Source organism: Neltuma alba, unplaced genomic scaffold (genome assembly GCF_004799145.2).
Source record: "Neltuma alba isolate B1F8T4 unplaced genomic scaffold, ASM479914v2 tig00012014_pilon, whole genome shotgun sequence".
Lineage (NCBI taxonomy): Eukaryota > Viridiplantae > Streptophyta > Magnoliopsida > Fabales > Fabaceae > Neltuma > Neltuma alba.
This window is the reverse complement of record NW_021636585.1, coordinates 786,618-801,876: the sequence shown is the minus strand read 5'-3', so window position 1 is coordinate 801,876 and position 15,259 is coordinate 786,618. Positions and strand designations below refer to the sequence as shown.

Genomic DNA, 15,259 nt, shown 5'->3' with positions numbered 1-15,259 from the left:
TGAAATTCCTGGTACTGGAGGTATGAATGAGAAAGTAGCAGATCAGGCTGAGTCGAATTTTCCTGTGAAAGAAGTTGAGATGAGTGAGGGTTCACAGAATATGGAAGCCATGTAGTCTGTTTCGAATGAAAAATATTATTGAAAAAAGGAATGAACTGAGGAAAGATGCTATAGTGGACATGGAAGGGCTGTGATGTGGTTTTTGCCAATGATACTGCCCCAAATAGCGTTTCTGATCCTAAGGTTGAGGGGAGTTCTCGCAGATTTGTTTCTCTTAAAAAGAAAACCCCTGTGAAAAATGATGTGCCCCGTCCGGCGAGTGGTCATTCTGGTTCTAAGGAATCCTCTAATATAAAGTACATTGTTGAGCTTCGACCTGAAAAGGAAGAGGTGGCTCAACCTGATTCATCGAAGTTGATGATTTAGTGGAAAGCACCGAAAGTTGAGGAGGAGTTAGTGGGCAAATTGGGCTTGGTTAGCGTGAAAAGGAGTGCAGATGATAAATAGCCTTCTCCTAATCCTAAGTGGAGGAGGTTGCTGCCCAAGAAGAGGATATTCAACAAGATTTAGTAGTTACAGCAAGTGAAACGTTTCAGATTGGTGAAGGAGTGGTTAATTCGGCTAGGAACAAGAAGAAAAAGTCTGCCGCTGCTAAGAAACTCAATTTAGATGGCTTGGTGGAGGTTCTGATTGGTGTTACTAAGGCTGAGGGTGGTTTATTACAGGGTTGATTGGAGTAATGTGTGTTCTGCTAAGGATGAACGGCATGGTGGCTGGCCGGAAACAGCCACTAAGGAGCGATGAGTATTATTGCTTGAACCTGTCAAGGTTTGGGACCTATATTGACAGTTCGTCATTTAAAGCACAGCTGCGTAAATATTTACCTCGTATTGTCTTTCTTTTTGAAACTAGGATGAAAAAGGAGAAAATTGAAAAACTTAGAAAGAAGTTCAAGTTTGATTTTGGTTTTTATGTTGATCCGATTGGTTTATCTGGTGGTTTAACACTCTGGTTTTCTTCTTCTGTACAGTTATCTTGTGGCCGTAGTTCTCGCCACTTCATTCATGTCAAGTATGAAGGATCGATTGATGGTTGTTCTGGTTACATCACCTTGGTGTATGGCCTTCCGGTTAGAAGAGAAAGAAGGGGGTGGTGGGCTCAGATGGCTTCCTTAAATCCGGGTGATCAAGTACCGTGGGCAATTATGGGGGATTTCAATGATTTGCTCTATAGTTCTGATAAAGAGTGTGAGGATTTATGACCTTAATGAGCTTAGAAATTTTCGGGACTTCATGGCTAATTTGTGTATAATGGAAATTAAGTTGAAAGGTAGGCAATTCACTTAGATTAATAAAAGGGAACGAGATGCTTTTATCGTGGAAATTAAGTTAATGGCATCTTGCGTTTATTATCTTCACATGTGCTTCACTACTGAACTGGCTCCCAATTTATGCTTATCCGTGACATGAAGGATCTAACACAATTTTTAAATATCAATTTATGTCTTTTTTTCAATTTTTCTAATGACAGCTTTTGCCAGGACATAACAAATTGATTAATACAATCATCAATTAGCAAATTAGAGGGACCCACCAGACTTAAAAAATTGACTTGTAAAAGATAATAAGGAATATTTAACCACACACCGTGGTACAGATTCTAAACGCCTGATACGATAAAATCCTAGAAGAGAAATAAAATTCATTAACCCAAATTAAAAGGACTCTAGCTATAATGATCAATTAGCAAAAGTTCATATTAGATACTCTAATGTAAAAATCAATTTGAAGAACAATGACCAAAAGTGAAAGGAAAATAAAATATGAAGGGTATTCAAGAAAGGATGAGCTGAGAAAGGAAGGGGTACCTTTTTTTTAAGAGTGAAAAGGTAATTTTTATTGATAACTAGTAATTACAAGAGGACTACAGAAAAACAAGAGGAAGAAGCGATAAAAGAAATAGACCTAGATCAGAGAAGAGCCATTTGTTTGTGATGATTCTGCACTGCAATTGTATAATCGCTTAAGGCTAAAACTTGATGGACCAAGCCAATGGGATTGGTGTCTTCCTGGGAGAAGAGGAAACGATGCCTTGCGTCCCAAAGTTTCCAACACAAGAGTCCAAACGCAGTGCATCATTGTCTATTTTGATTATTAAGCTGCCAATTTTCCTTAAACCATCTCTCATACGGTTGTCTGAAACATTGCTACTGAGGCAAGAACTAATAGATTCCAAAAGGAGGAGGCTAAAGTGGGGTATCTGAGTACATGATTTAAGTCTTCTGAAGCTTTTCCACAAAATTCACAGCAGTCATCAGACGCCATCTTTCTCTTGAGCCTAACTTTGTTAGTAAGAAGCTTCTTATTCATTACTAGCTAGAGGAAAGTTCTGACGCGATGTGCTCCCGGCCACTTCCAGACTAAGCTCCAATGGGACCTTTCTTCATTCCATTCACTCTTTTTCAACAATCTATAAGCAGAACTCAGAATAAATTCATTGGTATTGGTGAGACGCCAGATGTATGAGTCTGTCGTGTTTTGATGCGCTGGCCATGGGGGCATTGGTCCGCACTATCGGATCAAGAATTTGCTAAGGCAAGTGGTTCACAAACTCCTCCCACTTCCATTCTCCTTCTCTGGTCATGTACTGGCGCAGAGTTTTTTGACCCCCATCCTCGGTAATTGGTCAAAATGAGAGGTTAGTTAGGGGACCTAATTCCCCTAATCCGCTTTCCATCTCCTACTCCCTCCGTTTCTTATTATAAGAGACATTTGATGCTTATGACATGTTCCATATATAAGAGACACTTAAAAGTTGTCTATATTTTTTTGTATTGATTTCCTATTTTACCCCTATTTATTTTGTCTCCAACTCATACTCTCTCTTCCTCCCACTTCTTTTTCTTTTAATAATTTAATTGTTCTCTCTCATACTCTCTCTCCTTATTAATGGGGGCATTGTTGGAAAAAACATTATACTTTTTACACATTAATTGTCTTCAACTAATTTTAACTGTTTTTTTTATCAACATAATTTGGTTATTTGTCTCTTATAATAAGGAACGGAAGGAGTATTTTCCAAGCTAACCCCAAGTTCAGTTCATCTTAAAGAGCCATCAAGCCTTTCCATAAATGCAAGCCAGTTTTGGTCTTAGTTGCAACTGACTTGCTTTTTGGCCAGCCATAATTTCTTTTTGAGGAAATTGCAATAAGATTCCACTCAAGGGAATTAAATATAAAAGAGTCTATTGAAATCATCAAACTATTTTAAAGTCTCAAGGGACCTCACTATAATAAATTTTATTCAATTAGTTACCAACTTGCCTCCCTTTTTAAAGTTTGCATTGACAATTGAAAAAGTAGTCGTTGACAACTTAAGGTGTAAGAATTAACAACTATCACGGTAGATATTGATAATATATTTTCTCAGTACATCACAAAATGTAATGTGTGAGTTTTCAATACCTGCTGCGATGGTTGTCAATTCTTACATTTTACGTTGTTAGCGATTGCTCTTTCAATTATCAATACAAACTTAAAAAAAAAGGACAATTTGGTAATTAAACAAATAAATTCTCTTGCAATAAGGTTCCTTAAGACTTCAAAATAATTTGATGATTTTAAGGAACTTTTTTGTATTTAATTCTCTTAGGTGAGACTTTGGTGCAATTTTTCCTTCTTTCCAATGATCTGCACCCATAGTAGGTGTGGTGTGGTGTGGTGAAAATGGCGTGACCAAGCTTCATGAGAAAAGCAGTGTTTTGTCCTTCGACGTCTTTAAGTCCGCATCCTCCATGTTGATTTGGTTGACAGACTTGATCCCATTTCAACAGATGCATGCTTTTCTTATGTTCCGTGGAGCCCCAAATAAAGCTTCTGATAATTGAATGGATTGCTGGGAAGTAGTGACCGGCAAATGTATGTTCTTATATTGGGATAGTGAAATAGTCTCTACTGAGGCAAAGAAGACCACACACGCTTTTAGATTGGTGTAACATCATCTGCCTTGTGCAAAGCCCAATGTAGGAGATTAATTAGCACCATCTAAAACGAAGCCTGAGGCCTATTGTGAACAGTAAACTGAGTGTGGAGTTAATAGGCCATATTTTGAGTCGGCTTGACGGATGGGTCATTAATAATATATGGATGGCTATTCTTGCTACGATCAATCCAGTATGAGGACAAAATCCTTAATAATGGTCAGAGCCTGATGTGGAAAATGCACAAGAATTAATAAAAGGATTTACTTTTGCATCGACAGGGATTTATAATAAGTAAAATGGATTACAGAAAAGAAGTCGGAAGGTTTTGATGATCGCCATTATTTGACCAATCTCAGATTGGTAGATTTACAGTGGAGGAAAAGGCAATAAAATAATTAAAAAAATTCCATGTCAGTGCCAAGTGTCATTTTGCTCAATTACCCCAAAAAAAAAAGTGAGATGGCAAAAACCGTTACATTTAACAGTGATATTAATATGTCAAAATTGGCTTCGTTAGTATTGCTAACAGACAATCGTCTGAACTTCACAAAATTCTCTCTTATATAAAATTACCAAATAAATGTATACACCCCTTGACAAATTAATAACAAATTATTTGAGGATTGCAACAAAGTAAAAATAATCAAGGATAATTTTGAAAGCGAGTCTCTGGATTCCTAGACTAATTCGTGATTAAAGAGGACTGTTGTAAATATTATGTATGGGTGTGTCAAAGGAAGAGTCCCACATTGCTTGGGATTGTGGGGGTCCAAGTAATAAGAGGTCTTGGGCTGCTAAATGGGCCAAGAGGAGGAGTGGACTCGTACGCACAATGGGCCACCGGAGACAAATCCGGCAATTTCCCCTCACCCCCTGTGCATGAGTCAAACGCAGTATTGGGCACCTTTTATGAAAAATATCTGTCTAATTAATACCTCCTTAATCACCATTATACCTCTTCAATATTTGTAACTGACGTCTTTAATAAGTCTAAATCCTCATTAAGTGAGTTAATGATATTGAAACTGAAACTTAATTGTGTTTAAGTGCCCAATGCTCTCTTGTGATCCGCGGCCTATAAATGGGGCATGAAACCGAAGTTCACAACGACTGAGCTTTGAGCTTTCGGGCAACTCTCTTCCCTCCTCTGGTGTTCTGCCTTACTGAGTTCTTTTACCTTTCGCTGTTCTGCTCACCCTGTTCTTACAGGAAGAATCCGTTTAATCCTGGGGAGTGCCGCTTCTTGCTTTGCCGGTAGTTGCGGAATAGCTCTTAAGGACAGTGTCTGTAAGACACGACTCGGATTTACCGTTCTCTGCAGGTGCTGCTGTCAACAGGGTTTGCCTAGCATTATAGAGGAGGTGGAAGATCTACTGGATCTTGGAGAATTTTGGTGCTACCGCAACCAATCTTAAGAGCTAGTTGCATCAATTGTTTTCACATTCATTGGCGGCAAAGTTACCGAAGAGGGAGGCGTCTGATCTTTGTCCTATTGACATTTTTGAGACTGCATAACAGAGAAATTGGCTGAAATAAGCTGCTACTCTTCTTCTCTAATGAAGAACTGAGATGACAAGGGATGAACCTCTGGTAATTGTAGAGGCTAGGGATGAATTGAGTGTTGAGTTTTAACTCACATACCCGGGCACGACCCCCTAATATGGTGATCTGAATTGGTGGTAAATGTGAACCCGATGAAAGCATGAGTTGAGATAGTGAGTATGATGATATTCTTGAAAAGATGGGTTTTGAGGTGTGTTATATGATTAAGCTGGCCATGACGGTTGAGAAACCGAGTGCCAAATTTGCCTCTTTAATCAGACTCACTGAACCTTGTGGATACTATATTTGGATGAAAAGTCTGGAGGCATGAATGCCATTATTGTGTAGAGGTGCTGTTGAGCGTGCTTCCCACGAGATGGTTGCAATACTCTCAGCTTCATCCACCGTCGCAGGTACATGTTCTTCTAATTTAATACACATCGGTGTGCTAGCAAAGTGTTAATCAAGGTTGAAAAGAAATTATTGCAAATTGAGAGTACAAATATTGATGTGTTTATTAATCAAAAGAATTATATTGCTTGTGAAAATTAGCATTGGCGTTGATATCTAGCACGTGAATTAACGAGAATTCACTGTGTTTAAAGTCATTTACATGTCAGTTGTGTGAAATTGCTTATTTGACATTCAAATTAAAGCTTGAGGCTTTGTCAATATGCAAATTAAAATTTGCATGTGATCTGGAAATCTGACTAGTATATGTCAGTCGGAAGAGTTACTTTTTGTGTGAATGTTTTATATATTTCTGTTATGAAGATGTTAATGGAATCTTTATTTCGTATTTTAAAGTAAATAATTTTTGGAGTGGTTACGTAATAAGCATTCAAGTTTTACGAATATCAAGGATGAAATTTAACGTTGAGTTATTGGGTGAATGTTACTGTTGGTGAATTTAACCTCTTGCATCCGTTGGAGACTTGCAGTCTTAAAGGTTTTATTGCATTTAATTGATGAGTATATAAATTGGTTTCAATAGGTGTTATTACTTTACTTGTGTCAGTAAAATAATTTACTTCCTATCCGTTGGAGGACTTATCGTTTAATGAGTATATTAATTTGGTTTAATGATTGGTAACCTTCTAGTTTATTTCAGCAAATATGCTGTTGGTTTCATACGTTAGTTCTCTTTGCATTGATTCCACGTGCATCATTGGGTTTCATGTGTTCTAAAAATGGTTAACGTTGGTGGGTTTTATTCCTCCACATTGAAAGCTTCGTTGGGTTGTTCAATATATATGATTAATCTGGTCTCAATAATTGATAACCTCCGATTATTATTTCATTGGGGTGATTTAAATGATCACTTTTAGTATGCCAACAGTAATTTCTTCAAAGTACTATAACTGATCATTTAGAGTAACTATATACCTATAATGTGTGATGCTGCTTTTATGTCGGGGAGAAAAAAAAAACACTTGTATTGGCGTTGGCATTTGGAGTTTTCAAATAATTTAGTATTTAGATATATGGTTTGCTATATGTGTGCAGTAATAAAATATTGTGAGAAAATTTCTAATTTAAGTAGAATTATTATTGATAAGGTATGAAATGATTTTCCCATAAAAATGAAATATTTGAAAGTGTGGGGGTGCCTAAAATGTGGGGTACCTTACAGAAATAATATTGCTGGAGAAAAATATTTTTTAATTTATGTTAGTCTCATTTTGCAAATCTCAATATGTGTGTTGTGATTTTTAAAATAAAAAAAAAAAGTGGAGGTTTTGTTATTTGCTATTGAGAGCAAAATTTTGTGAATTATCAAATTTTTCTGTGTTGCTTAAAACAAACATTATGTGGGTATGAAAATTTACTCATTTATCTAGTGTAGAGATAAATGTGTTTTAATTTTCATAATATCATTATTTGAGGATAAATAACTTATCTTGATATAAATATGTATGAGTATGCACAACTATTGTGAATATTGAATGTGGATTAAGTGTTAAAATCATAAAGGAATGAGATTTTGAGAGAAATGTTTCTAAAGCTTGGTTTTTGAGAACCAATATGTGAATATTCCTTGTGATGCTAATATTTTGTTTAAGGTAGTTGTGCAGCTCAACCTGTGTATGCACAAATTCTTGAGAATTTGTTTGCATTAAATAATTAATCGCTGTGATATAATCTTTGTTGTAAGGTTAAGCATATATCTAATTATGAAGTCCTATGAGGGAAATGAAATACTTGAGGGATACCATAAATTTTGGTGTCATGTACAGTGGATTCCCGTGATATAGAGATACACGGATGTTAAACTGAATTTCAGTTTATATGAGAGAAATTCACTAGTGATCATTCACCTTTAGCGGTGATTAGAGGCTAAGATGTTGAAAATTTCTTAGCAGATGTTTTGGTGTAAAACCGACACTTGTCGATGAGTTGTGATTGCTAAATAGCAATAACCATTGTAGAGAGAACAATGGTGCAATTGGAAATCACTTGAGATACAATATGAATAAGCATGCTTAAAAATTGCAGAGTTATCTCAATCAATTTTATGAGGTCAAAGTGGACCTAGCGGATCCGTTAATAACCCTAAAAAGAAACAAATCAGTCGAGGGGAACGGGACTAATGCCACTTGAAATTGACAACGATGGCAACCCAACCTTTGTGATTGGTGATCCTATGAAGAAGGTTCAATGGGTAAGAACAAGTCGTTTGTCAGTTCTGCTAGCACTGAAACAAAATACTGGTCCCTTCCTATGGCATGAAAAAGTGCTAGAATGCATTTTGGTGAGGCTGAGCGGAAGCTCTTAATGATTTCGTAGTCCTACGGGACAGTGCGCTCATTGCAGGTACACTTAATGAAATCACCTCTACGAATGTGGAGTGGGGCCGCTCCTATGAGATCGTGGCAAAATCTCTAAAGCATTCGTTATGCACCAGGCACGCGCATGGCCGTCTTAACGCGCAAAAACGCCGTTAACAGTGAAAATGTGGGGGTATAATCTGACTAATAATGCCTCTAGTATACGCCTAAGAGGTGTTGGTTTTAAGTTCATAGGACCACCAACATCTTTGTGTACTAAGTGTTATTGGTCTAGGTCGGGTTTTAAGTCCAAAGGACCACCAGATACAATGGTTATACTCATGTGTGTAACTCAACTAAAGGTACTTCCTTTGACACATGTGGGGGATTGTTGTAAATATTATGTATGGGTGTGTCAAAGGAAGAGTCCCACATTGCTTGGGATTGTGGGGGTCCAAGTAATAAGAGGTCTTGGGCTGCTAAATGGGCCAAGAGGAGGAGTGGACTCGTATGCACAATGGGCCACCGGAGACAAATCCGGCAATTTCCCCTCACCCCCTGTGCATGAGTCAAACGCGGTATTGGGCACCTTTTATGAAAAATATCTGTCTAATTAATACCTCCTTAATCACCATTATACCTCTTCAATATTTGTAACTGACGTCTTTAATAAGTCTAAATCCTCATTAAGTGAGTTAATGATATTGAAACTGAAACTTAATTGTGTTTAAGTGCCCAATGCTCTCTTGTGATCCGCGGCCTATAAATGGGGCATGAAACCGAAGTTCACAACGACTGAGCTTTGAGCTTTCGGGCAACTCTCTTCCCTCCTCTGGTGTTCTGCCTTACTGAGTTCTTTTACCTTTCGCTGTTCTGCTCACCCTGTTCTTACAGGAAGAATCCGTTTAATCCTAGGGAGTGCCGCTTCTTGCTTTGCCAGTAGTTGCGGAATAGCTCTTAAGGACAGTGTCTGTAAAACACGACTCGGATTTACCGTTCTCTGCAGGTGCTGCTGTCAACAGGGTTTGCCTAGCATTATAGAGGAGGTGGAAGATCTACTGGATCTTGGAGAATTTTGGTGCTACCGCCAACAAGGACTACCATTTGGGCCGGTTCAAGTGTTCTCACATGTATACAAAATCCATGATATAAAGCCAATATGCCCATCTAATCATCTGCTGCATTTATTACCTTCTGATGTTGAGGAAATTCTATATATGAAAGAATTAAGAATATTGCTGGAAAAAACAATCAACGAGAGGCACAATATAGAATAAACTCACATAAGTACAAACAAGGATTTCTGTCTGTTAAAGTAGAAAAATACAAAGGACAATCCCATCACACACTGACATATCCATTCCCATTTAGAAAGAAAGTACAATGGTCAAGCTTTTAAAACTGGAACAATAAATCAACTCTCAAACACAAAGACCAAAGGAAACAGTTCAAAGCACACCAAACAACAATACAGTAGTTTTATGGAGAAACTGAGGAAGTGAAGTAACATCTTCTGTTGAATCCCAGGCGCAGGTAAGAATCAAGCCTTCTATTCCGAATCCCAACCAAGTATTTCTGGGGAAAAAGAATAATACAAAGAATTTCTTAGATGTGGCATCACAATAACGTTCTCACTTAAATGTATAGACCTTTTAAGCTATATATTGAACTTTGACAACATCAACACAGGTATGAATATTTGTTTTATATATAACTCCCAACATCTTTTCTGCAAAATTGTTCTAACTTCCTCCAAACGCAGGATTTAGATAGTGGGTTGCATTATACACTTTCTCGATGTGATGCTTGCAAGAAAGCCAATTTTTTTCGCCAAGTACAGGTATCCTCTTATCAGAAACAATTCTATTCAAGACATTATCAGGCACTAAACATAAGTACATCTTTTAGCAAGAATTTGAATCTTAATCTATCACATTATGAGGAACTAACCCTTTTATTGTAAGTTACGGTCTATTATATTGTTTAAGACAGAAATTGGTCTTGTGAGTTTTGTTTTTTTGAAGTAATGAATTTAAAAGAATGATATTAGTAAAATGTGATTCAATATATATGTCATGTCAATTTTTAAGATGAAAATAAATGACAATGCCGGCTCTTAAAATGTATTCAGAAGTTTATCAAAACATACTAATTTATTTTTAAAATGATGTGACGTATTTAAAACCATATATATTTTTATGGCCAATATATATTCTACACCAGATAAAAATATATTCCTATCATGCATAAGCATGAGCTCAGGAATCTTGTAGTCAATAAAAATAAATTTTAATGTCAAAGAAAAGGAGTAAAACGTCACCTGAATCATTTTCTTTATTGAAAGATGTCATACGCTCATAGGTAGTCAATTGAGTGAAGTTGTCAATTGGAGAAAATATGTGGCTGAATTTCTTTGGTGCAACTTGTCCCCCCTCTGCCATACTCGCATTAAGTGCTATCCACCATTTTGTTTCTCCTCTTATCATCTTTAGCCTTTCGCTTGACAACTCTACAATGGAAGAACTCTGGAGTTTTGGACAGTGATAAAGTCCTATCTCCTCTAAATTTCTCCCAATACACACTCCATTTGAAATGCTGGTCAGTTCAGGCACAAAGAGAAGTGATAACTTTCTCAATTTTGGGAGGAAAACGCCTGTTGATGGTTTAGAAGGGGATATACAACTTATGATGCTATTTACTTTGGGACAGTCTTTAACTATAAGCTCTTCTAAGTTGCCAAGACTCTGTAGGGAATCCATGGTAAATATGGTGGCTAACTCAGGACAAGTGTGCAATGCTAAAAACTTTAGTTGACAGAAAATGGAATTGCCACCATGATTTGGATTTTTAATGATACTTCTCAGATTTTTCATGTAGAATATGGTCAAGAACTGCATGCAAAAGGATTCATTTAGGTCTGAGTCTGCTCCATATCCATCCACATCTATAATGCTCTGCATTTCATTACATTCTGCCAAAATGCATAATTGTAGCTGCATTAGATTCTCCAACCCAAATTGAGTAAGACTGTTGATGGTCACGTGGCGGTCCAAGAAAAAAGCCCAGGCTTTGGAGAGAATGGACTTCACTTTATCCGGAAAAACCTGACCATTTACAAACTTTAAGCTAGGATTACTTTCTTTAAACACCTTCTCAATAATAGGCGGTACACGTAATATCATTCTTGGCTTGTGATAGCCGATAATGAATCTAAAATTAGACGGACACCTTTCTTTCAGATTCAAGAATTCAACTTTGGGGATATATATATCCAATGATTGCAACATCTCTAATCGATTGATATCTGCAAGAATGCGTTCAATGTTTCCGAGCCACCATTCATTATCTGGGTTAACAGCAATCCTTAAAACTCTCAGCTGATTGAGTTGGGATAGAAAACCAAGAGGAATCAATGCACAGCTGGCATCATCATTATAAAAAGAGAGAGATAAGCTTTCCAACTTGCTCAAATATTTTACCTCCTCTGGCAAATGTGTGATCAAAGTGCCATCAAGATCAAGTATCATGAGATTATCAAGTCCGCCAATGTGTGGTGACAGTTCCACAAAAAGCTCACAATCTTTTAGATAAAATTCTCTAAGCTTCTTTAGATTGCAAATTGAGTTTGGGAGTTCACGTATGCTGGTGCGTGACAAGTCGAGAATGTTAAGCAAAGGCATTTGAGCAGAAAGGATGCTAGGCGTAGGCATTTGATCAAAATTCTGGAGTTTCCAGAGTTCTTGTGGCAGCGTCTTCAATCGCTTACACCCTGCCAACCTCAATGTTTTAATATTCTCAAGCCTAGCAATCCGTGGTGGCAGCTTCTGCAGTTGCGAACAGTTTTCCAAAGACAAAGATTCAAGCTTTTCGAGATCATCAAACATTGCTTCTGGCAACGTTTCTAGCGTACAGCCTTCCAAATTCAATTCTTCAAGTTCAGGCCGGGTATTTACCTCATATAAATTTTGCATGTGAGTGTTGGATAAGTTTAGAGCTTGGAGGTTTGAAATTGTTGATACTGATGCTTCTTTACTCAAGATCTCAGGAATTTCCAACCTGATTGTATGTAAGATAAACTTAATATCCTTGGGCAATAGGATATGCCAACCTTGGGTGTCTTCAAATTGCAAGAAGACAGAACATTCCATGAAATATTGCAAGGTGAGTTTTGCTTCTTCTTTCGTGTCCACTAATTTTTCAGCAAACCAGTAAGAAAACAATTCATCATGAGTCATCTTCCAATCTGAGGATTTGAGGACCATTAAACACCTTATAAGACGAACCTTTTTTGTTTCAGAAATTACATTTGGCCAGATGATGTTGAAGAATGCATTCACTATTGGTTCGCGATCACCATAACCCAGCTTATCCAATGCAAGTTCCCAGGTTTGAACATCTTTCACATCTTTCAGTGACTTTGCCATGAGAATGATGGCAAGAAGATGGCCACCACATTTCTCCACCATTTTCACTGCAATGCTTTGGATGTCAGTAGATGAATTTAGAAGCTCACTACCAACATTCTTGCAGAAGACCTCCCAAGGCAACAAATGGTCCTCTGTCTTGATCGTCAAATCCATTTTCACGCTGAATTCATCGTTTTGCTGTCCTGATGATAATGTTGTTATAAACACCACGACATCTCTAGAACCTATTTTATTTGGTAAATTCACCTTCTGGGGGTCTAGTTTTTTATCAACATCCCCATCCACCACGAGCACTAACTGTCCTCTTCTTCTATAATTCTCTGTCGGTGACTCTACACTAGGAGTTTGCCGCAGCCTTGTTTCTTCTCTTTTGGTCTCATCATCAATCTGATTAAGATCAATGATTTGGAGATCACCAAATGTTTCACGAATTCGAGAATTTGCTTGTATGTTTGCCACAACCGTTCGTTTTTCTGCATCATCTCTGGTCAAAAACAGTATGTTTTTAATCTTCTCAAGGAACAACCACTTATGTGAAGTTATTGTTTGAGTGAGTTGGTTCATGGCAAGACGAGTAGCTAAGAGGAGAATAGGTTGGGGCACGTGTTTGAGAGATGTCTCCATGCTGACGCTGCCACCATCCATCCCCATCCTCTCTTCTGTTATCTTCCATGGTATAAGGGCTTTTACATATGTCAGTGGGCTGCCAAAGAAAATAATAGATGGTCCCGTCAAATCACCATAGATCCAACCATCCAGTTTGTGTTCATACCCGATTCTCATGGGGTAGCTCATGATGAGGTGTAAAAAGTTCCGTATCCTCATCCTCGCTAGCACAACTTGCCCCCGCAGCACATGTTTCCACGGCTGCCGTTAAAAAGGAAGAGAAAAGAAAAGAAAATATTCATAAGGAAGATATGATCAACAACACTAACAACAAAAATATTTTAACTAAGAGTTTGATATTGACGCCTATTATTATATTTAAAAAAATCCAGTCATTGGTAGAAGATACAAGATATCAACAGCAACAAGAGACGTTACTCCTACCAGCCTGAATCTCTTTTCTAAATGAACTCTGTCTAATCCAATCATATGACAGCCGCCGAATCTAATATGCACAATTACTCACATATTATCTATTTATCAATTTATTTTAGCTTTGCAAGCGCTACTCACAACGTATTAACCATAAGGTTCTGAAATTCAATATTTCAGTTGTCACTTTCTCATAGCTTTCAACCCAGAGGCTTGTGAAAATACGTAGGCATCAGTTGAGAATTTCACAATTTGACTCTTTCTTTCTTTCTGTTTTTCAAAAGGAGAAATTGTAAATAATCATAAAAACAAAGATAAAAAAAAACTGAGGGATCTATAGAAAGAAATCACCGACTAAACTGTACATGTCATGTTTTGATTTGCAAATTTGATAAGACGACTTATAGGACACCGCAGAGTGACAAAAATTTGTGTCAATCATTTTTTTTAAGGAGAAAAATGGGGAGGAGTTATGAAATTAATTAAAACAACTTATCAAAGCGGGAGGGCATTTAAAAAATATGCATAAGAACCACGCAGGGTTGCACTACTGAATCTCACGGTGTCTTTTTTTTTTTTTTTTTGCGCCAACGAATCTCACGGGTTTACATTCATATTGTTCAAGAAAACACAAACACATATTAAATTACTATCGGGTAGTCCGACTAGAGTCAATGGCAGCCAAATGATCAATGCTGGGCAGTTAAAATGAATAAAAATAACTTACTAGATTAATGCCAACAAGAAGACATATGACGCCTCAAAGCATGTAATTCATTCAGAAGATGCAGATATTTTAAGATTAATGGACAAATAGCAACAAACTACAAACAAAGAATATAATATTTAGCCACTTCCTGCCCATATGATCATATAATAAATTTGGAATCCCACCACACAATGCGAGAGCAAATTTTCAAAGATCAAAAAAAGAGAAAAGTATCGAATTACTTAGAGCACTTCGTTAATCTAGGGAAAATACTTATTAAGAATACATACATTTTATTTATTAAGTTAGGGGTGTTCAGTAAGTTAAAGATGATTGGATATTTTCAAGGAAATCATGATTTGGACTCTTATAGTTACCAGGCACACCTTCACATGCCAAAATTAATTACAATTATCATAGTTATGCAGACAGGCACAACCAATTAGATTAACGCCTATTACTTATGTGTGTGTTTAATATGCTCCTCCGGTTCTTAATATAAGATCCAATTGTCAAGTTAACTTTGGTCCTAAATATAAGACCTGTTTATCATATTTATTATTTTTTCCTAAATTACTCCTATGAATATTCCCTCAACCATAATCAAGTAAGTAATTAAGGAAGGATATTAAGAAAGATAATTATGGTGTTTTACGAAAAACATATCATATTTTTTATAATTAACTAACTTACTTAATTTTTTTAATATAATCAAATTAGTTAAATCGGTCTTATATTAAGGACCAGAAGAGCATAAATAAACCCTAGAAGGACAGATCAGACGCCACAAACA

At 36.9% G+C, this 15,259-nt stretch overlaps 1 protein-coding gene across 1 annotated transcript; it reads right to left on the bottom strand.

The window, feature by feature from the left end:
• Positions 1-520: 520 nt before the first annotated feature.
• On the bottom strand, positions 521-13,502 carry LOC114721178 (uncharacterized). Its single transcript, XM_028906998.1, has 3 exons — positions 12,576-13,502; positions 10,973-12,116; positions 521-537 (listed from the first exon to the last, which is right to left on the bottom strand). Exons 1-3 carry the CDS (start codon positions 13,500-13,502, stop codon positions 521-523), a joined length of 2,088 nt encoding a protein of 695 aa, XP_028762831.1.
• Positions 13,503-15,259: the final 1,757 nt, after the last annotated feature.